Here is a 21,577-nt window from a genome sequence, read left to right as displayed (position 1 = left end):
CTAGGAATATGGCCTAGTGGTAAAGTGCTCGCCTATATACATGAAGCCCTGGGTTCGATTCCTCAGCACCACATATACAGAAAAAGCCAGAAGTGGTGCGGTGGCTCAAGTGGTAGAGTGATAGCCTTGAGCAAAAAGAAGCCAGGGACAGTGCTCAGGCCTTGAGTTCAAGCCCCAGGACTGACAAAAAAAAAAAACAACAATTTTTTTCCATCTTATTTTAGCTTTATTTATTTATAGACAGGGTCTTGCTCCAGGTTGGTCTTGAACTCGAGATCCTCTGTCTCAGCTTCCCAAGTGCTGGGATTATAACCACACACTTTTACTCTGTCTTTCTGAGCCTGTGTCCTCATTTGTAAACTGGGGGGAAGTATTGGATTCTCAGGATTGTGAGGAGAAATTAGAGGAAGTAGCCCTCGTAGGTGCTAGATTCAAAGTGCCTTTCAAAGGACCCCACATTCTGAGGACAGTGTGTGGAGTCTGAGGACACATGCATTCTGCCTTTCTCAGTGCTGTGACTCTCAGTACTTGACTGTCTTTTTGGAAGCAGTTTCAGAAGACAGGTATCTGGGACCTTGGACCACTCAGACCAACAGCAGTAGCAGGTTTAATTTGCTAAGTCAGATCTTATACTAATTGCTTACATGTATCATCTAATATTCCTATGAAGTAGTCACTACTATTTGTATCCCTACCCCTTTAGAAATCAGGACACTGAGGCTCAGAAGTAAATATACCAAATCACAGGTCAGTGAGGATATTTGAGTAGTCAGGGCAGGCTTTGGGGAGGAGGAGAAGACACAGAGTTGAAGTCTAGGAAGGCGTTATTTGCAGAAGCTGAGTGTTAAGCCGGATTCCTCTGCCATCTTTGGGTTGATTTACAATCTTCATTCACCACTCAAACACCAGGACCACGGGTGTCTGCAGGGTTATTTAGTCCCTAGCACCACGTAGCTACCTCCTGAGGCCTGTGATGAGAAAAGTTCCCACCCTAGGAAGGTCAAACGTGCCTGACATTGTAGAACCCAGAACCAGGAGGAAATGACTCAGAGGATCCATCTCCCACTGCCAGTGCTAAGGGCTCCCCTTCTGTTGTTACAGCGGCCCGCCCCGCCCCTGACCAGCTCCCTGCCCCTGGGGAGCTCAGAAAGTGGGGGGAGGGTTGGGATCTCTCCTATAGACCCCATCTCTGAAGAAGCAACCGCTGAGAGAGATCATTGTTTTTTGTTTTTTTTTTTACAGTCCAGCTCAATACGGCTGTGGGAACAGAGGGGACCCAGCTGTTCCTGAGTGGGAGGCATTAACGAAGGTGGCATTGTACAGGAACTAGGAAGGAGCGTTTCTGACTGAAGAGATGAAATCACCCATCACTCCTGGGTGATTTCATCCGTGTGTGGTGAGGACACTATTGGGGTCACCTCGTCGAGCGGGGTGTGAAGTTTAAAACAACCCAGCATTAAAGTAAATAAATCTTTTAGAACAGCCACTGGCACGGAGTCAGGATGAACGTGGCAGGCGAGGGAAGAAGGGATATATGGCGAGCCATGTGGGCGGGAATGGGTGACCATGTCACAGGACGGAAGATTTAAAAGTTGGGTTAAGGGAATCTCACGGAAAAGCAAAAGAATCGACGGGGCGCATTCGAGATAGAGGAGGGAATAAGCGGCCCGTGAGGAAGCTTCCACAAAGTCCGGCAGAGGAGGGCCGGGCGAAGCACCAGCGCTTTTGTTCTTTGTCTTCCAGCAGGCCAGGTAGGGCTCAGCCTGGAAGGTTCTTTCCCAGGGTCGAGGTGGGGGCTCCCTGCTGACCCACACAGCCCAGCAGGTCCAGAGGCCGCGCGCCACCTGGTGGCCACGCGTGGTCTCCGGACTCCGCCCGGAGCAGTGGAGGAAAAAAAAAAAAATCTTAGGATTTTCCTCCTCCTCCCGAAAACATGGGAAACTGAGGCGGGTCGGGTAGGTTGCAGGAGGGTTGGGAAAAAAACAAAAAACAAAAAAAAGCTCTCACCTAGGCTCGGTCCCTAATCGAATCCCATCTCACACATAGGGAAAGTGTACAGAGATGTATGTGGGTGTGGTGGTGGTGGTGGGGACAGGCCAAATCAGGGACCACTTTTAAAAACAGAGGGCTTCAGGACACCAGGAGTTAAAAGACTGAAGCTTCCTTTGATAGCACCAACGGGCCGGATGGATCTTAGTTTGTCCATCTGTTCTATGGGCAGGGAGAAAATGAAAGAGGAGGAAGAGAATGTCTTTCCCGCCCACCCGGAGGTAAAAGGCTTTAAACACTTCCCCGGAAAGCAGAGTTGTATAGATCCATTTGCATACGAACGCAGTCACCTCCAGTTAAACTCCGTTCCTTTAATCTCCGGTCCAATTTGTCCCGCGGCCGGGGAGCAGGGCCCGGGTGAATACCTAGAGACCCCGCCTCCTACGTCCCGCCCACAGGGCCGGGCCTGGATGCACGTGCTCACCCCGCTCCACCTCGACCCTCCTCCTAGTACGGTCTCACGGTGGGCACGGGGGAGGAGAAAGGGGTAGTAGGGCACTCTGACTTCGGTAGGCCACAATAAAGAGAAGAATCTGAAGTAACCTTTTGTCAAGAAGTTACCAAAAGTCTTATCAGGGTTCCTGGTATTGACAGGCCTCTGTTTTGTTCGGCTCAGGGCTTCCGCCTCCTTCCCGTTACCCCCTGCAGGTGGTACAGTCCTGCGAGGCCGGCCTCGTCTACAGGACTCCAATTCCCAGAGTGCATTGCAGGCCCTTGCGCGGCGGCGGCGCGTGACGTCAGGGGAGGGAGCTGGCCAGTGCTGAGGGGGCGCGGCGCGGAGGGGCGCGGAGCCCGGCGGCTCGGGGCCCCAGAGCGCGCCGTGGCCGGGAAGCCCGCCGGCCCCTGACAGCCCCCTCCCCCCCGGTGGACGACGACGAGGGCGCCGGTCATGGCGGAGCAGCGAACTCGGTGCGGGCCCTGAGAACCGGCGCATGGAGCGGGACGAACGGCCGCCTAGCGGAGGGGGAGGCGGCGGGGGCTCGACGGGGTTCCTGGAGCCGTCCGCCGCGCTCCCTCCGCCGCCACGCAATGGTGGGTGAGGGGCCCGAGGAGCCCGGGCCCGGCGAACACCGGCCTCCTGTCCAACCCCCCCCCCCACCTGCGGTTCCCCCTCCCCTCTGCCCGCTCTCGTCCTGGGAAGCCGCAGCGCGGACTTCGCCCCGCGCCCGCGGACGCCCCCTCTCCTCGCGGGGCGCTCTCGAGGCGGGCTCCCCCTCCCTCCGCCCGGTTCCCTCGGCTTCACCTCCCCCTCCCTCCGGTCCCCTCGGCGGAGGCCTTCCCTCCCCCGCCCGTCCCCGCAGCCCCCAGAGCCCTCACCCCCAGTGGACTCCTCTCCCCCACCCCCCGCGCCCCTCGACGCGGTTCCACCCCCACCCACGCGGCGGGGCAGAGCAGGGGTCCCTAGCCCGCCTGCCCTGCTCCCTCCATCCCGGGGTCCCCCGCGCGAGTCCTCCTTCGCCTGCGGACCCGACGCCACACCCCGGTACCCCTCACCTTTTAGATTTTTTTTTTTTAAAATCTCCAATCCCGGCCTTCCCTCGTTCTGCGAATTGCCCCCACCCGCCCGCTCCCCGTGCTGTCCCTTTTTCGGACCCCTTGGTGGCCCTGCCCACCCCCACCCCTCCTCCGCGCCTCACTTTCCCGATCCCCGCGCCCTTCTGCCTGCTTCCACCCCCTGCTCTGACCGGCCCAGCTAGGCGACTTTTTGCTGGCTCAGGTCTCCCGAGCCTCACCCCGGGCTCGGGACACCTGCCCCTTCCCGGCTTCTGCCGGCTCGTCCCGGTCCGCACTTGTCCAGCCTCGTCCGCTTCCTTCCTGTCCATATCTAGGACCCCAGGCGTTGGGAATTCCTCACCTGGCCGAGCCTTTCCTGGTCGTTTCCCACCCCCCTCTCCCTCCCTCACCCCATCTCTTGCCCCGGCCAGGTCCTCAGGTTCCCTCGGGCGCGCTCGCCCTAGCTCTCTTTCCCCCTCCCCGCGGCGTGTTTTATTTGTTTCTGTTTGATATTTTCCCTCTCGGTGTTTGCTGCGGAATGTTTTTATTGGTAACGCGCAAGGAGCTTTTGTGAGGTCGTAAAAGGTGAACTTTTGAACTTGGAAAGCGCCCCGGAGCAATTAGCGCAGGCGATAGCTCCGGGAGGCCTGCTTTACAAAGGGTGCTCGGACCCGCCGGCAAACGCTCCCGCGGCAAACCCGATTTATTTATTTATTTGCCCTGCCTTCCACCTTTCACGTCTCATTTCCGAATAAAGGGCAGGCTCTCTGCGATCCGCGCCGCCTCCTCTCTGCGCCATAAACTCGCAATTCTCAGAAAGATCCAGGACCCAACAGTGACTAACAAGTAACAGATTTCAAATTGAATGAAAACACCCGGGACAGTTAGGAGGCACTAAAAATTAATTGCTTTGGCGAGAAGTTTCTGAATCAGGACAGTAACCTGGCAGGTGTGAGGAAAGTAACCTGGAAACAGGCCACGCAGGCGTTCAGTACGGGGAGGAAAGAAATCTAGGGTGAATCTGCGCCTTCATAAGTTTATGAACTTTTGTTGTGAACTAAATAGATCTGTTTTGTTTTAAACCAGTTCAGGGAAAGTGATTAGAAGGGAGCCTGGTTAATTTAGTTTGATGTTTCTCAAATAGTGAGGTTTTCAAAGCTCTTGTTCTTTTTTTTTAAAGATGTGTATGATGTGTGGTGTCTAGCCATCCCGTTGAGGTGCCTTCTGAGAATGTGTGAGAATGTTTGAACTTAATAAAATTCCCTGTCACAAAGGAGAAAGCAGGAATTCAGATAGGATAGGAGGAGATATATAGCATAGGAACAAAGGATTTCTTTAATGCTTTTTAACTTTTAAAGCTGCTTAGTGTGATTTCGTTTTGTGAAGGTTGTAGATAGCAATCTTAAGTGTATCATGTTGATTCTTTTTTAAAAAACATAACCTAGCCTATTTTACAACGCATCTATTGGGTATTCCATAATGCCTTATGTGTGAGCACGTCCCGTACCCACCTATGCTTATAATGTAGATGACAGATTTTACTGAAGGTACCACTTTCAGTTCTTGAGAATATTGTTGTAAAGGAAGTCAAAGAAAAATGCATTTTTATTAATTATTCATTAGTACATTTTCAAGAACTCAATGGCAATTTTAACTCTTAATCTGATTTCTCTTTCATAGTCTCATGGCTACTGGTCTGAGCCACTTAAAGGAATCCGTTTAGGCTAACACATATCTTTAGTATTTTACATTAGTCCAAATTAGCCATACATATAGTTTGGCAGTTTAATAGGCTTAAAAGAATGCATATTAATTGTTGTGGGATATTTTACTTTTTAATATAAATAGCATTGTGTAGTATTTTACAGTTTTTTTCTTTTTTCTTTTTTTTTTTAGTACTTAGGAGTGCCACTCATGGAACTACCAAAATAAAAATTGCTTTTTGAATAATGAATGCATTTTTTTCTTTTCGCCTCCTAGTATATTTCTCCAGAGATAATGAAATTGCTTAATTTCTGACAAGGAAAACAAAACAAAACCCTAACTTTTCATTCAGCCACAAATTTCCATTTTGCATAAAGTACTTAAAAGAGATGTTATCTAGATAGAAGGTCTTTGGTCTGTGTCATGAAGAAACTGGAGGTGGAATTTTAGAAATGTTTCCTGCCGGAAACGCCATTGATGCTGAATTTACAGTCCTTTAAATGTTTTTTATGATTCCATCAGAACAGAGTTGTTAGCCTTTTTGGTGCACTATCACCCTTCCAGGAATTCCCTGTGCTGACTGTGCTCTTTCTTGTTGCTTGCAGGTTTTCATAACAAACACAAACTCATTTAGTCCTGATAGAGAATTGCTCCCTTTTGGGAGTTCAAAAGGAAGATGAATGATTTGAGGAAGCATATGCTGAGTATTGGGTTTGTTCTTTTTATTTTAAGAGAGTAAAGGAGTAGACTTTTAAATATTTAAAGCAAAATAGTTATAAGTCATTATAAGTAACTTGAAGCATATTTCATGTAATTACACATTAGTGAAAGTGAGTCCACCAAGTAATATGTCATTTTCCTGCTATGACTGTAACACAAAGTGTTCCTGAAAATAAGCAGATATTTCCCATGACAAGTTAACTTGTCAGTTCTTTGACTTTAAAAATTAGTTCTGCATTAACCTAGAATTTTCTACTTTTGTTTTCATTTTTTAAAACATAGTCTAGTACTTAAATATACATACAACACAAGGGTTTTCTTTAGGAGTTTCTTTAATCTCCAGCGATTACTGAAAGGCCCAAAATGAACAGATCCATTCACTGGTAATTTTGAGCAGCTGAGGTGGAAGATAGCTACATTTCCAATATGTGATGTCCAGTTTGCCAATTCTGAGCATTTCTGGTTCATATTATCAGAATATGATCATGACATGCTCCTGAATTTCATAATTCATCTGAATTCTGAATTCTGTGGCATAAAGGTATATGCCTGTGCCTGTGTTATCACATGAAAAGGAATTAGAAGGTAAACTAACAAAAAAAAATTAAACTGCTGGCAGATTTTCAAAACTATACCCACATCATGGATTTCAATATTGTATTAATATATAAAGCAAAAAAGGGATATAAGCCATTACAAATATTCTCCCCCTCCCCTGGGGACATATGGGGTACAGGTGAAAATAGACTTTAGATTATGATACCTGATTTTAGGGCAGTTGGTAAACATCTGTTTTTTTAAAGTAGGATAATGAAAATGCCTTACTTTGTGAGTAAATCATCTGTATGTCAGAGTAAAAAAAAAAATCAAAGTTCGGAACCGACAGATAAACAGATGTCAAAAAAGTAAATTTACTTTATTGTTACTACAGAGGTGATGTACAGGCATATTACATATTATATGAGTCAGGTAATGAATACATTTCTTTTCAGTGTCTTTTGTTCCTTCACTCTCTGCCAGTCCCTCAGCTTTTGTATTCTTAAGGCTAGCTTAAAAAAAAATTCCTGCTCAAGGCAGTTTATTAAAGACTTATAAATGTGTTTGATTGATAAAGTTCAGAACTACAAAATGATTAAAAATTGGCAAGAAGGGCCTTCCTACTCGATTCTGAATAGTGAGCTTTTTAGAGCTTAAGTGTCAAATTCATCTGAACTTAATCTTCAAAAAACTGACAAAAATCTCTGCATCATGCCCAGTCTCCTGTTTATTGATATTTTCCAATATAGTCTGACTTTATGAAAAATATTAGTGCATTTAGATTGTAAGTAATGAAGAATTAGAAAAAGAATTTGATGTGGGATGCTTAGCCTACTTTTTTGCATTGTTTAGAAACAACCCTGTAAGAGAGAACTCTATTTGAAAGAATAAAAGTATTTCCTTGCTCTTTATACCTGATGACATACTGCTAAATAGTAGCCTTTGTAGAACACCTTCCCCTAAAATAGCTTTAAAAAAAATGTGGCTGGATAAAAATATTTAAATAAGACTTTACTAGTGTACCCAGTAATTCTAATTAACAGTGATTTACTCTGTGGACCAGGATTTCCTCAGCTGCCTGCCGGGGGAACTGAATTGCATTTTCCCCCACCCCTAACTGCATGAATCTTTTGATCTCAAAGCTACAGTGGTTTTGCAGAAATACCCTACTTGGAGCATGTTGGAATTTTTTTGCATTTTTGAATTTTTTGCCTTTATAGGAATAATTGAACCCTCAAACTTTTATCTTGATGGAAGCAAGCTGGCTAAATTTATATATAAGTAGAGAGCTTAAAAATACACTTATTGGTTTTGTTTTAATATTTTCAAAAGATAACCTTTGCAGGGGAAAACCTTTATTCAAGGCAGTTTAGTTTTAAATAATCTCACATTGAGAATTATAGATTCTTAGGTTTCTGATGTTTTAAGGATTAACTTTACAAAGTATCTTCAAATGAGCAATTCATTTAAAACCAAATAGCAGACTTACATGATTCAGTTTGTTTACACCAGAGAAATTATCAGGCATAAACCACAGATGGAAGTATAGTGTGTTTTTCTATTTTCTGAACTGATTGTTGCTTTTAAGTTGGTATCAATTCAATGGGCACTGTTGATAAGTCAGCTGGCAGGTGTAATGTTTCCAAAACCAATTCCCTGGGTAGCAGCATGTAATTATTTGGGGAAATAAATCTGGTCATTTGATTTGAAGATACACTTTGTGGGTGGTTTAAACTAGCTGATTGACTTTACTTTCATTGTCAAAGATGTTATAGAAAAGAATTTGATGATAATAATAGGAGCTGTTAGAATAACGAGCTATAGAACATTGGAACTATACTTGTGGTATATTAGCAAGGAATGTATCTAACAGATACATACTTGAACAATTACTGTGTTGAAAGCAACATAATTAAGTATATTAAAAATAATAACTTCAAGAGAATAATTTGGAGAGCAAGAAATGTACAGCAAGGGCTGGAATGTAGCTCAGTGGCAAGTCACTTGCTCAGCAAGTGCAATGTCTTGGGTTTGATCCCCAGTGCCAAAAAAGAAAATACAAAAAAAAAAAGAAATGTACAACAAAATTCCTCTTGTGAAACAGGTAGGTAGCCTTCTCAGCTTATTTTTAGCTTTTTAAATGGGATTATGGAATTTTAGATGTTTTAAAGCATTTCAGAGGTCTTGAGTGGGTTCCACCTCTTCCAAGTGCCAAAATGTCTGCATTTTTTTTTATTGAATAAGGAATTTTTTAATGGATAAGGTAATTCATTGAACTACTGTCATATTTTACCTGTGATGTTCCTTTGAGACATAGTCTGATAAAGATTAAGGAAACATTTCAATATGTATGTTAAAATTAAGAATAGACTGATTCAGTGAAGGGAACAAGCTTCAATATATATATCTAGGTCTTTTTTGGTGTGTGTGTGTGCGTGCGTGTGCGTGTGTGTGTTTATGTTTGTTCGGTGCCAGCATTCTACCACTTTAGTTATACCTCCACTCCTGACTTTTGGTTCTTAATTGGAGATATGAATCTCAGACTTTACTGCCTGGATGGATGGCTTTCAACCATGATATTTAGATCTCAGCTTTCTAGGTAATTAGGGTCACAGGTGTGTGCCACCAGCTCCCGGCTTCTAGTTTTCACTTTAAAAACAATCCTGTTCAATTTTTGTGCTTATTTCAAATCTAAAACTGTATCACCTTAGAAGAATTAAAATCTTAGTTTGACCTTTTTTTTTGCCAGTCGTGGGGCTTGAACTCAGGGCCTGAGCACTGTCCCTGGCGCTTTTTTTTTTTTTTTCTCAAGTCTAGCACTCTACAACTTGAGCCACAGCGCCACTTCCTCCTTTTTCTACATATGTGGTGCTGAGGAGTCGAAGACCCACTAGGCCATATTCCCAGCCCTAGTGTGACTGACTATTTTTGTCTATCCCTGGGTCAGTCTCAGTTTATTCCAATTTATGTAATTAATTTATGTGTCCTTTTATCACAAGAGAAAGGACCCTGCTGTGTAGTCTTAAATATACTTTTGTTTCCTTTATAAGTAAGACATAATTGAAAAGTAATAGAGTAGTCAGTTGGATTGAAATTTTTGTCATTCACTTTTTTTTGGCCGATAGCAGGGCTTGTACCCAGAGCCTTGTGCTTTCCCAGGTTGCTTGCTCGATTGATGCTTTATCACTTGAGCCATATCTCCAGTACTGTTTTTCTGCTAGTTATTTTGGAGATGTAATCTCACAGACTTTTCTTCCCTGGCTGGCTTTGTATCTTAATGCTCTAGGTCTCAGCCTCTTGAGTAGCTAGGATTATAAGTGTGAGCTAGCAGCATCTGGTTTTCATTTATCATTTCTTGATTATTCATTACTAAATGGTTTCAGATTTAATCTTTTCTCATTTAGTTCTTATATCTATTTAGTGTTTTATCTAAACCAGTGTTTTTCACAACGTAGTCTATGAAATTCTAGGTGATTCTGAGACCACTACCTGTTCTTCAGGTCAAATTCTTCATTACAATATTAAGATGTTATTAGTCTTTTTCACTGTGATAGTTGCACTGACATTCACAAAAGCGATAGTGGGTAAAAACTGTTGGAATCTTAGTGTAAATTCATCAAACAGTAATGATACAATGGTAGGCATTGTGTTCTTGACCTCTAAGTATTTATTTATTTTGAAAAAAAGTTCTAGAGATCCAGTCTGAACAAAAACAACAACAAAAGCTGGTCTTGGTAGCCATGTCTATCATCCTAATAATGAGGTAAATGTAAATAGAAGGATAGAAGTTCAGCCTGGTCCTGGCAAAAATGGAGACTTACTGAAAAAAATAACTGACGGTCTGGGTACTAGTTACAAGCTACTCAGGAGGCTGAAATCTGAGGATCCTGGTTTGAAGCCAACCCAGGCAGACAAATGCCAGAGACTTGTATCTCCAGCTAATCATAAAAAAAACTGGAAGTGGAGGTGTGGGCTAAGTGGTAGAGTGCCAGTCTTGAGAGAAAAAACTTAGCAAGACTGTGGTCTGTTGGTTTGTCTGTCTGTCTGTCTCTCTCTCTCTCACACACACACACACACACTAAAATGTGCTGGAGACATGATTCAGGAAGAAAAGTCCTTGAAGAAGCAGTAAAAAATGAGTAGTTTTATAAAATCTCACCCATTGAGCACAGTGCTATTGGACTTCTGTGTGATGAAATAGGAAAACAGAAAGCTCATCTGATGCATACTAACTCACCAGATACTAACATCTTATGCTTATGTGATTATGTTGTTAGCTGAACTAACTAGTTAACTAGTTCACTACCATACTTGAAAGAGCAGTGGACATACTATGGTTTATTTAGCCCTCGGTATTGGGTAGATCATTTTTTTTCTCCTAAAAAATGAACAGTAAGCCTGTTAAAGAAAACTATCAAATATTTGTTTCCAGTGATTAAAATTTGAGCTTTCATGTGACATAATTTTTTGAAATCTTGTACATGCTTCTATGAGGTTTACAGCTTCCCAGTGCTTAAAGCTTTCTTTACTTTTTTTGCTCAATGCTTTCTTTACTTTTTTTGCTCAAGGCTGGCACTCTGCCACTTGAGCCACACCTCCACTGCCAGCGTTTTGCTGGTTACAGATATGAATCACACAGACTTTCCTGCCTGAGCTACCTTCAGACTGAGAGGCATCAATGCCCAGCTAAATAAGGCTTTTTGGGGATAGTTGGTGATATTAAACAATTGTGATTTTTGGTATTGCATCATTTTGAATATATACCTATCACACTGTATTATTTCCCCCAAACACCTATGGCTGTGTTTTTACCCAGAAAAGATAATCCAGCAAAAAGCAGCCCAATTAACCTGCAAAAAAGCAGGGCTGGAGGTATGACTTGAGGGGTAGAGTACCAACTGAGCAAGCCACCCAAGCAAACCCTAGTATGGGGGGAAAAAAAACCCAACGCATATATGTTTATGTATCACAACATACTGACTGGAGAAACAGGAGAATGTAGTTGCTACACAATTAGTTGGAACATTGAAGAGATAAGCAAAAATGTAAAATATTCAAAAGATGCATTACAAAAACCTCAAGACTTATTTTTTACTGGAAAATGTAGTTGTTAATATTTAACATGGATTGTAACAATGGATATAATTATTATAACAATGGATTATTATTACCTTTAAGCTAATACTGAGTACTTTAACATTTTGTTTTATTTTCCAATATGGTAAATACTGAAAAATTCACATAAATACCAGCTCTTTGGAGTCTTTACTACTTCTCAGTAGTGTGAAAGGAGTTATGATAGCACTTCAACCAAAATAGAGGAGACCTGTGATCTCAGTGAACCCCAGTTTTAATGTCTAAGAAAATAGTGACTTCACCAGATGGTATTGTATTAGCATTTGGTTATTTGAGTTTCTCTTAAGTTGAAACAGAGCCTACCTATATGTTGCTCAGGTTGGCCTCAAACTTTGGATGCTTCTTTCTCAGCGATTACAGTTGTGTGACACTATACCCAGTTTGGGTTTTATCTCCCCCCCCCCCCCCATGGAGTTACCCTTTCCCATAAATGAATACCTGCTATTTCAAGTTTTATTTGGGGTGTGTGTGTGTGTGTGTATGTATGTGTATGTGCACGTGCCTGCCAATCAGTCCTGGGGCTTGGACTCAAGGCCTGAGTCCTGTCTCTGGCTTCTTTCTTCTCAAGGATAACTCTACTACTTGAACCATAGCATCACTTCTGGCTTTTTTTGTTTATGTGGTGCTGAGGAATCAAACCCAGGACTTCATGCATGCTAGGCAAGCACTCTACCACTAAGCCATATTCCCAGCCCATTTTATTTGATTTTGACTGGATGAAATGTGTTATATTTCAGTCTCATTGATCTCTCATAAACCTTTTACCTGCTAAATGATTGTAATTATCTTTTGGCAGCAATTTCCAACAGGACCGTTTTTGTCACCAAGGATAGGCTGGCACTAATTGATAGAACTAAATCTAACCACATAACCACTTGCTATAGAAATAATGAAATACTTATGGTTAAAAACAATCCCAAACCATTAATAAAAAAACAAAATAAACACCCTTCATCAACATTGGCTTGCTTGTTTGCTTTCCTTAGGCATTTCAGGCTTTCACTGGTTCTTTTTAAAGTTGTGATTTTGGTTGTGTAGATTGGTTTGCTTTCAACCTGGTTTTCACTGAGGTGGTAATAAAGTCTGTATAGAAGAATCTCTTCTTCTGGTGTAAGAATACCCTTTCCTAGTGTGAGTAACATTTTAGTGTAAGTCAATTACTGAGTTGTTAAAGAGTTAGGGATTTACTCCTCAGGACGCTCATTCTCTCTTTCTCTCTCTCTCTCTCTCTCTCTCTCTCTCTCTCTCTCTATGTCTGGAAGGGGGGGCGGATTTGCTGGCTTAAGAAATGTCACATAACCGTGTGAATAACAGTAAGGGGGTCAGGCAACGCTTGGGTGGATGATGAAAGATAGGTGGGAGGTTTGGGGCTCCTTCCTAACAGCTCTGTAATTACCTTGATGTTCTTGAGGTTTTGTAATGCATCTTTTGAATTTTTTTAATGCTCTTTAGGGACTGAAGAAATTTAGTTATAAGAAGATACAGCCTTTCCCTTTTCATTGTAATGCTTAGATTTTCATGTTTCAGGTGAAAATGTTAAATGCATTCTTGATTTTTGAATTAAGTCACATAATTATGCCTGATAACTGAGATAACTGAGGCTGATGTGTATGCATACTGTACTTTGGTCATGAATCTTCCAAGCCTTGCAGTCCTTCCTCCCAAGATGGTGCTTTTTTTTTTTTTTCCCCCTTTAAAGCAGGATAATAAACCACCTGGGGGATACCCCCCTCTGACATCCATTTAGAGGCTTTGTTTTTTGAAAGTGTTAGTAGTAGTTGCAGCCTGGGGGGAAGGATTTTGGTTCTGTGGTGTGAGAGGAGGGAGACTTGGAGTGTGGTTGAACAACAATCACAAACCTGTAACTTTGTCATTTGTTCTCAGAATTTTAGTATTCTTAATAACAACAGCTAACATTTATGTAGTACTAATATTCTAAGCTGCCTACATAGGTGTATGTACTGGGATTTGAATGCAGGATTGTGCCTTTACTAAGCAGAGGCTCTGTCATTTGAACCAACCCTTAAAACTGCTTCAGTTATTTTTCAAGTAGCACCTCTAGGGTTTTTTGTCTGGGCTGAGCTGGACAATGGTCTGGATCTACTTAAGCCTCCAGTGTAGCTAGAGAGCATCACTATACCTCCCCCTCCCCCTTTTTTTGGTTGGCCTTGGAGCTTGAACTCAGGACCTGAGTGCTGTCCCTAAGCTGTTTTGGTTGTTGTTTTTGCTCAAAGCTCCACTTTTTTTGTGGGGTGGGGGTTAATTGGAGATGAAAGTCTGTTAGAGTCTCATGGACTTTCTTGCCTGGTCTGGTTTTGAGTGGAGACCCTCAGATCTCAGTCTCCTGAATGGCTAGAATTACAGGCCAGAACTACCAGTGCCCAGTTCATCATCTTTTTTGTTGTTGAAATGGGGTCTTGTTAGCTAATTTCTGGGCTGATCCTGAACCACTATCTTCCTGGGCTTTACAAGTGTGAGTCACCATACATGGTTAAGCAGCTTACAGGTTATCCTTACAACCTTGGGGTAAGAAGTCTGTTATTCCTATATTCAGATATGAAATAGAGTCCCATAAAGGTTCAGCCAATCCTCCAGTTCCACAGTAATGGCATTAATAATTTGTTTCCTGGATTCAATATCCTTTTCTGCCTATATATTTTAACACTTGTGAAGTTAAATTACTAGAATTCAGTACAAGGTCTATAAAATGTCATAGTGTTTACCCCCAAAGATGTCTACATCTGAGAGTTTAGGCCATTTAAAGTTAAAAATTGTTATCCTAGGGCTGGGAATATGGCCTAGTGGTAAAGGGCTCACCTCGTATACATGAAGCCCTGGGTTCGATTCCTCAGCACCACATATATAGAAAAAGCCAGAAGTAAAGTAGCACAGTGTCTCAAGTGGCAGAGTGCCAGCTTTGAGCAAAAAGAAGCCAGGGACAGTGCTCAGACCCTGAATTCAAGGCCCAGGACTGGCAAAAAAACAAAACAAAACAAAAATTGTTATCCTAGCTACTGAGGAGGCTAAGATCTGAAGATTACTACTTGAAGCCAGCCAGAAAGAAAGCCCGGGAGACAAGTGGTAGAGTGCAATCCTTGAGCAAAAGAAGCTTAGGGATAGAGCCCAGGCCCAGAGTTCAAGCCCCAGGATCTGAAAAAAAAAAAAAAAAGATAAACAAAGAAACAAATAAATAAACGTTTAGAAGTTTCAATTCAATTATAGAGGAGACAATCACAAAGATCCATTTTTAGAGTTCTGACTAACTCATTTTTTTCATGTTAGCTTTACTAAGTGACTGACTAAAAAGCAATTTTGACAAATCAGTCAATTCTTTGTCAGTCTAAAAGTTGACAGGAGGGGGGGAGGGGGGGAGTAAGGATACCATGTGTTGTTTTTGTACCCTAAGCAAGAGAACTGGTGTCTCATGAATGTTGAATGAGAGAGGAATTTGGAAGTCTTGCTTATATCAGTCCTTTGCTCTGATAGTCAGGAAAGTATACAAATATAAGGGAGAAAAGCTGGATTTGTGACTCAGTGGCATATCTGTATCCATATATGTTCACACATATATATGTATATGTATATGTAAATGAGTATTTTCAACTACTTGAGAAAATTAGGGCCAGCAGTGTGTTAAAATCAAACAGTACCTGGAAGCTTAATGTAAAGTTTGATGGGCTCTGCTGGAACACAAGAATGTGATTTCTGTTGAGAAATAAGGTTTTTCTTGCAACTTGAAAAAGGAGTAGATAACACCACATTAAGATTAGATGGCCAATAAACTCTTTTTGCTTGAGTGCATTTGAGAATGCAGCTAAGGAAAAGGTAGTAGCCTTTGTCCCTTGTACCTTTTTTATTTCTGCACACAGAGCTATATGAAAGAGAGCTTGAAGAGATTGATGTGGCCCTTTGAAATATTAGAGCTAGTTGTCCAAAGTTTATAAAATTATAGAAGATGATTTCCTAGCAAAGAGTGAGGAAAATGTTAAAAGGAATAGGTTTGAGAGGCCTAGAAAGTAGTTCATGCCTAGGTTCTGATCCTATTCTGATCCTAGCTCTGTCTCAAAGGTGTATGTCTGTGGGTCCACATATAAAATGAAGTGACTAAATAAATTAGATAGTACCTCAAAGGATTTTCAAGCTTTATGTTGGGTAATATAGGTAAAACCACAAGTTGCAATTCAGGAAAGTCCTGCCTAAACAGAATAGTAGCTGCTACCGAAACTCAAAGCCTACATTCTCTGGGGTGATTTGACTTCAGAACTGTTCAGTCATCCTATTTGTATACTTTGTCTCCCTGTTTTGATTTTACAGCATCATTTTAGAATCTTGAGGCTCACATAATTTACATGCAAATTTCATTGTTTTTGAACCCACTTTTTATTTACAATTGAAGTTCCAATGCTATGATTTGTAGTGTAATAAAGTAACGGTTTTCATTTTTTAGGCATGATTTCTTTACATTTATAATCCCTTCCTCCAGCACTTTCCCTTTTGTAAACACGGCTTCATTCTTCACTGAGTCAAACTTCCAGTTAATTTCAGAGCTTTTCCTCATTTCTTGTAAAGAGTTTTTTTTAACTTCAAAACTTATTTAGCATTTCCAAGATTCCTATCTTCTTAGGTTCAGAGGCCCTGCATTTGAAAACAGATGCATTCATTAAAGAAAATAGCAGAACAGAGGGAAACTTCCTTAAATGCTGCTGGCCTGTGAAAGGGGAACCCAGCAAGAAAGGAGTGGCAGTGCATGGGGGGAGGGGCAGTGTGGGGAGGGTAGCCGGGGAGCTGCAGTTGAAATATTCATCAATCATTTTACTGGCACCAGGAAACCCAATCAACCTTTTAGAGGGGAGAGCTTAATCAATCACCTAATGTGGGAAAATACAATTGCTTCCCCAATTCCAAATATTCCCCTTCTTGCTGACAGATAAATGTGAAGGATAGTTGAGCTGGCTGGAATTTAGAATTTAACTGATTGCAAGCCATAATGGCAAGTACTACTGTGGGATGAGGACATTTAACATTTGAAGATTAGGTTTTCTGTTGTAGTGAGCCTTTTCAGAATATTTCGTGGTAAGTTTGCTTTTCATACAGTGTATCCTTTTAACAACATCAGTTATGAATGAGTAATGTATGTGAAGTACTGTAACTTACTCTCCAAAGTTAGTTTCTCTTGTCTGCCTGAGAATCCTGGCTGGAGAATAGCCAGTTTCGGATGCCTTATTTGGAAGGCAATGTTAGAGCATTGTCTAAGGGACCTATCTATCCAGGGGACCACAGTTGGAAGTACTTGCATATCAATAAGAGCTTGGTAGAATTAGTGCTATCTTTATTTAGCTTTTAAATGGTTCTGATTTCTGAACTTCTTTGCTTGAATTGCCCAGAGCCCTTAGGTGTGAGATTCTTAAGAATCTATTGTTTTTAGACTTGGAAATGTAAGGTTTCCAAAATGTAAAAAATGAAAAGTTCCTGCAAGCCTACCTACAAAAAACCTTTATTAACATTTTTCTTCTATATTTTCGTTAAACCTTATTTTTGTGATTTTTATAGTTTATACTGTTCTTTTATCTTTTGTTTAATTTTACATTATTTTCTTCTAAAGTTCATGAATGTGAATTAACTTGAAAATTTTGGTAGCAGCACGATAGCCTAAGTTTCTCAACGCTAGATATTTGGATAGTTTAATTGTGAAAGCAGTGCTGCCCATACTGTTTTCTTTAGTTGGGGCTTTGTTTGGTGAGGGGAGCGAAGATTACTTCCTATAAGTGTATGAATTATTTTACGTTCACTAGTTCAATTTATGCCAACATACATATTTGTTTGTGTGTACGTATATATGTGTGTGTGTGTATGAGCTTGTACACATACATGAACATGCATCATTCCTGTCCCCAAGCTTGAACTCAGGGCCTGTCCCTGAGCTTTTGTGCTCAAGGTCTGTGTACTACCACTTGAGAAGCGGCAGCTCCCCTTCCAGCATTATGGTCGTTAATTGAAGATTAGAGTCCTAAGTTTTCTTGCCTTGCTGGTTTGAACCTTTATCCTCAGATCTTAGCCTCCTGAGTAGCTAGGATTATAGGCATGAACCACCAGCACCCAGTTACTACGAATTTTGTGACCTTGGCTAAACCATCTGGGTCTTGGGGACATGTAGAGATGTTCACTTGCTTCCCTGGGCAGTTGTAATAAGCTAACAAGAAAATGTCTGTGAAAGTCCTATGTTAGTAGTTTACTACTTAATGTAACTTATGTGTTAGCTGTTATCCCTCTGTGAACTTGTCTTCAAGGATCAGTTATATATAGGTAACACATACTTAAACCAACCAAAAAAAATCCCCAAAAACTAAAAAGGAGAGAGATACTTATATTGATTGATTTTCTTATGTAGGTTACTAGGTATGTTTTGCAGAATCCAAGGGCAAGAAATAATCTGAGCTAGGCACTGGTGGTTCACACCTGTAATCCTAGCTCCTCATGTGGCTGAGATCTGAGCATCACAGTTCAAAGCCAGCCTGGGAAGGAAGTCTGTGAGGTGCTTACCTTCAATTAAACACCAAAAACTCAGAAGTAGAGCTGTGGCTTAAGTGGTAGAGCACTAACCTTGAGCAGAGAAACTCGGAGACAGCACTTGGGCCCAGAGCTCAAGCCCCATGACTGCCAAAACAAAAAAGAAATACTGTGTAGGAGGGTGAGGGAGAATGATCGAAGGGATGACTGAGATCAGTATTTACTGTACATATAAATGGATGTGTTAGCTTGTTTTAGTTTTTTTTTTTTTTTTTTTTTTTTGGCCAGTCTTGGACTCAGGGCCTGAGCACTGTCCCTGGCTTTTTTTTTTTTGCTCAAGGCTAGCACTCTGCCACTTGAGCCCCAGCGCCACTTCTGGCCATTTTCTGTATATGTGGTGCTGGGGAATCGAACCCAGGGCCTCATGTATATGAAGCAGGCACTCTTGCCACTAGGCCATATCCCCAGCCCCTGGATGTGTTAGCTTGTAACACCCTTGTATAACCGTTTGTAGCCATTAAAAAAAAAAAGAGGAATAAAAGAAGTGCTGAAGTGCTGCTTAGGCCCAGGAGAGAGAGGAAACAGTAGATCTAATGGCCCATTTGGGGTCGGGTTGCTACCTCTGACCTTATCAACCTCTTATCTTTCTTTTCCCTCTGTTTTATTGCTGTGTGTGTGTGTGCGCGCGCGTGTGTGTGTGTGTGTGTGTGTGTGTGCGCTCGAGTGCACAGGTGCACTTGTGCTGATCCTGGGCTTGGTGCTGTCCCTGAGCATTTTTGCTCAAGGCTGGCGCTCTACCACTTTGACTCACTTCTGGCTCTGCTGCTTTTTGTTTTTGAATCTTATATTCTGGAATTCCGTGTGTCTCACCTCTACTCTAGTCTTTCCTGCATAGTCAATAGTGCATTGGAACCCTTCAGTTACTGATTTCCTTCTTTGCGTAGATTGGAGGTAAGTGGATGGCAGAGATATTCCTTTCTCAGGTTGGTTGTCTCTCCAAAGCTGAGAAGAAGGATGGGTTGGTGTGTGTGTGTGTGTGTGTATGTGTGTGTGATACTTATGTCCTTTAAATCAATGTGTATGTCTTGAGACCTACAACTGAGTGGATTTAAGAAATTAGGCACATGAGGGACAAATTAAACTCATTTCTTTAGAAATGGTATAACCTGCATGATTCTTAGTGTCTTCTACCTGCTATCCTTGCCCAGGGTTTCATGGTGAAATCTCATGCTGAATGAATCTCATGCTAATTTGAAAGTCACTCACTTTTTTTTTTTTTGGTGGGAGTGGGGGATGGGAAGGGTAGTTTTGGGACATGAATTTAGTGCCTAGAGTGTCTTGGCTTGCTTACTTAGTTGGCCCTGAACCACTTGAGCCACACCTCCAGCCTTGATGTCCTGGTTATTTTGGAGATAGAGTCTTAGGAACTTTTCTGCTCAGGCTGACCTTGAGTCCTCCAGATCTCAGCCTTCTGAGTAGTCAGGATTACAGATGTGAGCAGTTGTGCCTGGCTACACTAAAATAAACAAATAAATTAAAAAAAATTGCTGATACTGGGGGCTTGAATTCAGGGCCTGGCATTCTTGCTTGGCTATTTCATGTTGAAGACTGGTGATATGCAACTTGAGCCACAACTCAACTTACGGCTTTTTGCTGGTCAATTGGGGATAAAGGTCTCAGAATTTTTTTGCTCAGGCTGGCTTGGAACCATGGGCCTTAGATCTCAGTCTCCTGAGTCAGTAGCAGACATGTCACTGACTCTTGGCCTTGTACCCAAAACTTTTTGTTTTGTTTTTGGTGCCAGTCCTGGGGCGTGGGCTCAGGGCCTGAGCACTGTCCCTGGCTTCTTTTTGCTCAAGGCCAGCACTCTACCTCTTGAGCCACAGTGCCACTTCCGGCTTTTTCCTATATATGTGGTGCTGAGGAATCAAACCCAGGGCTTCACGTCTACGAGGTGAGTACTTTACCACTAGGCCATATTTCCCCCCCCCCCCCCCCCAATTTTTAACAAGGATGGTTTCAGAAAGGAAGCAGAAAGATTTTTGGGAGTTTGGCTATCTATACATTTTAATTAGTGATAAGTTATATTTGTCCAACTAAAACAGGAATATTTTAACCATTTTAGAGGTTTATGTTGATTGAAAATAAACACAAATATTTGAAGTTCATGCTTTGCTTTGTGCTCCTCCGGTGGTGGTCAGGGATGCTGAAATTTTCCAATACAATTTGTATAATACTCTTTAATGAGAAAGTGAATAAGCCAGCTCCTGTTTCCCTCAGCTATACTAAGTGTGTATCTCCTTAAATCCTGCCTAGTAATTAAAAGCCCTGAAATGACCTCGAGTTGAACTGAACTGCAAAAGCTATTTTGAGTTATATTTATAGCTTTATTTCAAAAGAGGTTAGGTAGAATCTACTCTTTGCTAAAACATTAAAGCATAGTCTTGTGTGTACATTGAAGATCAGAAATAATAATAGACACTTACGGAAAAGAAGCTCAGAAAAGACTATAAACATAAATAAGTTTGCCATTTATTTGTTGAACATTGAAATACATACTTGAAAAGATTTGATGTAGGGCGGCACTTTCAGTGTCACTTTGTGCTGTTTAGATTTACTGAAAAGATCTGTTTCTTATCTTAACATCAAAGAGGTTTTTTGAACCCAGGAGGAAATTAGAACAAATATTTAACACTTTTTTGAATTAACAGTTTAATTGGTTCTTAACATAATTTACAGGACTGGGAACTTCGGTAAAGTTTGTGATTATCCTTAGGCAGTATAAAAGAAAAAAAGTTTCTATTTTACCAAATATGTTAGGGTTTGAGGATGTAGCACAATGAATGGTAGAACATGTGCTTATCATGCACAAGGTCCTGGTTTCCATCACCAGCATTACGTATATTCAAGATGCTTTATATGTGGACTATACCGCTTTTTAGACGTCTATTTTCTGTGTACTAAAAGGGAAAAACATATTCTTAGTTGTTTAGAGAGCCTTGAACTACTATCCTGTTGGTAGAAGGATCCCTGAAGTTGTTTCAAGAAAGGTCAAGCCAGGCACCAGTAGCTCATGCCTGTAATCCTAACTACTCAGGAGGCTAAAATCTGAGGATTGTGTTTCAAAGCCAGTCCAGCCAGGAAAGTCCATGAAACTCTTTATCTCCACTTAATCCCCAGAAGCCAGAACTGGAGCCTGGAGCTGTGGCACAAGTGTTAAAAAAAAGTGCCATCCTTGAGCAAAAAGCTAAGCAAAGCAACCCAGGCCCTGAATTCAAACTTCTAGTACTGGTACCACCCCCCCCCCCCAAAAAAAAAGCTCATGTTTTATGCATTACTAGGTAAAATAAGACATTTTTACTGTTAAATCACAAAGAGTCTAGTAATAAAGCAGATAGTTTAAGAAAGCATACATAGTGTCTTACATATA

At 41.7% G+C, this 21,577-nt stretch overlaps 1 protein-coding gene across 4 annotated transcripts in view; it reads left to right on the top strand.

Annotated features, from left to right (window-relative positions):
- The first annotated feature begins 2,764 nt into the window (after positions 1-2,764).
- Nr6a1 (nuclear receptor subfamily 6 group A member 1) overlaps positions 2,765-21,577 on the top strand; it is a 165,418-nt gene continuing 146,605 nt past the window's right edge. For 3 of the 4 annotated variants that reach the window (XM_048342469.1, XM_048342499.1, XM_048342479.1), the window contains exon 1: positions 2,796-3,081. In XM_048342469.1, the coding sequence (XP_048198426.1) occupies positions 2,982-3,081 (100 nt within the window). In that variant the 5' untranslated portion in view covers positions 2,796-2,981. Of the gene's footprint in view, positions 3,082-21,577 lie in introns of all 4 variants that reach the window. The other variant, XM_048342460.1, reaches the window with a different exon arrangement.

Source organism: Perognathus longimembris, chromosome 1 (assembly GCF_023159225.1).
Source record: "Perognathus longimembris pacificus isolate PPM17 chromosome 1, ASM2315922v1, whole genome shotgun sequence".
Lineage (NCBI taxonomy): Eukaryota > Metazoa > Chordata > Mammalia > Rodentia > Heteromyidae > Perognathus > Perognathus longimembris.
The sequence above is the reverse complement of the archived record's forward strand: the minus strand, read 5'-3'. Positions and strand labels throughout refer to the sequence as shown.